Source organism: Chrysochloris asiatica, unplaced genomic scaffold (genome assembly GCF_000296735.1).
Source record: "Chrysochloris asiatica unplaced genomic scaffold, ChrAsi1.0 scaffold00369, whole genome shotgun sequence".
In the NCBI taxonomy this organism is placed as follows: Eukaryota; Metazoa; Chordata; class Mammalia; order Afrosoricida; family Chrysochloridae; genus Chrysochloris; species Chrysochloris asiatica.
The window spans coordinates 1,992,736-1,996,883 of NW_006408887.1; the positions used below are offsets into that span (position 1 = coordinate 1,992,736).

General features: G+C 35.2%; 1 protein-coding gene across 1 annotated transcript in view; it reads left to right on the top strand.

Moving 5' to 3' along the window:
• The window catches only part of PTPDC1 (protein tyrosine phosphatase domain containing 1), a 62,274-nt gene extending 62,058 nt beyond the window's left edge, over positions 1 to 216 (top strand). The window contains exon 9 of the mRNA XM_006876248.1: positions 100 to 216. Coding sequence (XP_006876310.1) covers positions 100 to 216 — 117 coding nt within the window. The remainder of the gene's footprint in view (positions 1 to 99) is intronic.
• Positions 217 to 4,148: the final 3,932 nt, after the last annotated feature.

A 4,148-nucleotide genomic window follows, 5' to 3' on the forward strand; every position in this document is an offset into this window, starting at 1 on the left:
GTTTGTTTTTTTTCATTCACTCGTCTTTTTATCTCCCAAAATAGAGACGGGTAAAATTCTTGTTACAGTGCCCTAAAAGCAGATTTTCTTTGTCACCAGGTTAATTTTGACTCTGCAAATGGACCAGTAGTTTACAATACCCTGAAGAAAATATTTAAACACACACTGGAAGAAAAAAGAAAAATGGTAAAGGACAGCCCTAAGTCTGACTTTTAGTCATGCTGACTTTCCCATGTGGTGTGTATTTCAGACCTAAAGATCTAGATAACACTCTGTTAGTCTATGAATAGGGTGAAGTTTATAGAGCTCCATTTTCTCATAGCACTTTATGTATGATATTGTTGTTGTATGTTGCAAATGCTCTTTCCTTTTTGGAGCTATTAATTTTTTTAAAAATCTTTGAGCTACATTTTTGTGTTGAAAATTGTCATAAACTTGGTGCCACTTTGTTTTAACTTTTTAACTGAATTCATATTAACATTTTAAGTATGTGGTATTTACACTTATTCTTATTGACATTTTGGAAAAAGTTGTAACTCTTCTTTCCAAAACAATTATTTTATTGACAGATCTCTTCCTAAAGTTATTACCAAATAGATCATTTCAATTGTAAGGCCTTACTATGTATCCACCCCCTTGAATATTACCTAAACAAGTCACCACATGTCTTACAAATGTTTTATATTTGTTAATAATAAGATTATTTATATAAAATTTTTAGAGAATTTAAAAAAATTTTTTCTTTTTATAAATGTGGCAAAAGATTTCAAAGTGCGTTATTTTTCAAGGTGATAGAATTTTATGTTAAGGATTGAATACAAAGTGGTTGGGGTTTTCTTTTTATTTGTGGAAAGTAAATCTCTCTTTGTCAGGATTCCAGACAACCTCTCTAACATTTGCTATCCCAAAGCATTGGCCTTGTTACACTCCACTGATTGCCTTCTTGACAGAGGAAGTAGTGCCAGTGGCAGATGGACTGTGCAGTTGCTAAGAAGCAGACCTCACCTTTGTTCTTCAGTCATTGTGCAAGAAGCAGAGTTGTGGGTTCTGTAACCATTCTGGAAGTTGGAGGAAGTCAACTGTTCATGTTGAGGGTGTGAATTTCCCAACCCTGGCCTTACACCTCCCAAATCTGAGCTTTCATAGACCCACATTCCCCAGGGCTGTAACTTTGACTGAACTTTGCTATGAGAATTAAGATTTTTCTATAGAAATTGAGCCATGGAGTAGGATGATACTGGTATTAGATTAAAAAGAGGATGACCACCTAAAATAGATCCTTGTAGACGAAACTATCAATCAACAATGGAAGCTATAATATTATTTAAATGAATATTTAGGGTACCAGAGGTCAAGCCACATCAAAAATATTTTTATCATTATCCATCTTACTAATTCTGATGTAAATGCTAAATGCCGTTTCTTCACACATTGCTTGAATTTTTTGATGAAATTTAATCCAATGAATTTTAATGAGCTGGTTTGCTCATGTCTGAAATCTCTCATTTTCAAGTGCCTGATCTGGAAAAAAAAGGGAAGATAACAATGGCATTTTATCCAAAGGTATCTTACAAAGATGTATTTTTTACCAAAAGAAATAAATGCTAATCCTAATATCAGCAGGTTCTATATGGCAAGTCACAAATATGGCTCATTTGACAACTGATTGTGCATATGAAACATTCATTTCAAATTAAAGAATAATTATTTCATAGTCATGATGTCAGTATAGAAGTGAACATCTAAAATTTTAAGTACCTACCATGAAAAAGAAACAAGAAAACTAATCAGGCTATATAGTATTTATATGAATAAAAGTAAAAGGAACAAACTATAATGCTCTCTTTACTTCTTTAATTTGATGATCTTGAGTGTCATGCATATCCTAATGATAAATATGAAATTCTGCTTTTAAATTACCTTGATAAGCAGATTGAGTGTTAGGCTAAATGGTCAGTTTATCAAAGTTCTTTTGGTTCAGACTATCTCAGGATGGGGGAGCCAGGATGGTAGAATTCATAGATAGGTGTTTGAGGAGATGCTCAAGATTGACATGCTTCTTGCCTTCCTATATTTGAAGGGGTAAGAAGTTATCTGATTTAGTTCTCTGTGGCCCTAGAAGATAGAAATCTCACCTATTAGAAGATATTACAGAGTTAGAAATTCAAGCCAGCCAAAGTGTGGAAAGGTTAAAAGCACGTAAACATTAAGAACTTCCTATAAATTCTGATGAAAAGGTGGGAAATGTAGAGCAAAATTTTAAAATCTAATGAATGCCAGATTTTCTGAAGTCATAGAAGCTGGATGCGCCCTTGAAACTATTGTCCTAAGATAATCTTTAAAATGTAAACTAAAGATATCTCCTAAGGTCTAATTGAAACAAACAACAGTTTCACTAAACTACTTTTTTTAAATGTCTGCCTTGAACATTATGCTCTATTAAGAACAATCTGGAGTCTTGGTGTGACACAGTAGGATAAGCACTGGACTACTAGCCAGGAGTCCTAGTGTGGTGCCATGGGTTAATGCACTGGTCTGCAAAGTCAGTTTGAACTGCAAAGTCGGTGATTCAAGCTCACCAGCCGCTCCTCAGAAATCCTATAGAGGGTTGCTATGGGTCCGAACCAACTTGATAGTACTTAACAACAATAACTAACCAAAAGATCAGTTCAAACTCATCAACCCCTCCTCAAAAACCCCATACAGGACTATGGTGCTACACTTAACAACAAGATCTATATAAAATCACAATGACAGTATGGCTCTTGATCATATGCTACCTTTTGAAATGCTTGAACATCAACATTTTTTTTTTTTTTTGGTACAGTGATTCCATGTATTCCTTCCATCTTCTTTTGATGCTTTCTGCATCATTCAATGTTTTGCCCATAGAATCCTGCAAGTCAAGGATTGACTTTTTTCTTCAGATCCCTCAGCTTGAGAAATGCTGAGAGGTATCTTCCCTTTTGGTTTTCTAACTCCAGGTCTTTGCACATTTTATTATATTTGACTTTGTCTTCTCGAGCTGACCTTTGAAATTTTCTACTCAGTTCATTAACTCCTCATTTCTTCCAGTTTCTTTATTAGCATCTCTATACTGGAGAGCAAGTTTTCAGAGTTTCTTCTGACTTCCGTTTTGGTCAAGGTTTCTTTCTGATCTTACTGTATGATGCTCTTGATGTTGTTGTTGTTGTTATGTGCCGTGGAATTGGTTCCGACTCATAGTGACCCTGCGTAGGGTTTCCGAGGCTGTAAATCTTTACGGGAGCAGAAAGCCTCATCTTTCTCCCACGGAACAGCTGGTAGTTTCAAACTGCTGACCTTGTGGCTCGCAGCCCGATTCGTAACCACTACGTTACCAGAGCTCCAACTTTTCTGGTCTTTGATCTTTAGTGTATAATGCATCAAATATGTTCTTCAGATGATCTCTAAATTCAGGTGGGATATATTCAAGGTCATATTTTGGCTCTTGTCAACTTGTTTTGATTTTCTTCAGCTTCAACCTAACCTTGCATATGAGCAGTTGATGGTCCGTTCCAGTCTGTCCCTGACATTTTTTGCTAATGATATGGATCTTTTCCACTGTCTCTTTCCACAGATGTAGTCAATTTAATTACTGTGTATTCCACCTGGTGAGGTACATATGTATAGTCAGTCATCTTTTATGTTGTTTAATAGGTATTTGCAATAAAAAAGTTATTGGCCTTGCAAAATTCTGTCATGCAAACTCCAGCATTAGTTCTGTCACAAAGGCCATATTTTCCAACTACTGATCCTTCCTCATTGTTTCCAACCTTTATATTCCAGTTGCCAGTAATTACCAATATATCCTGATTGCATGTTTTATCAATTTTAGGCTGATGATATTGGTAGAATTCTTCAGTTTTTGTCATCACTGGCTTTAGTGGTTGGTGTGTACATTTGAATATAGTGGTATTAACTGGTCTTCCTTGTAGGCATATGGATATTACCCTATCACAGACAGTGTTGTACTTCAAGACAGATTTTTTTTTTTTTTTTTATTGTGAATTGAGTGATAGTTTACATGGGAGAACATAGGTTTCACACTTATCAGGCTTACATTTTACATTTCATTTCATTGCAATGATCATAATCCCCTACATGCAACCTCATTCAACAGTATTTGC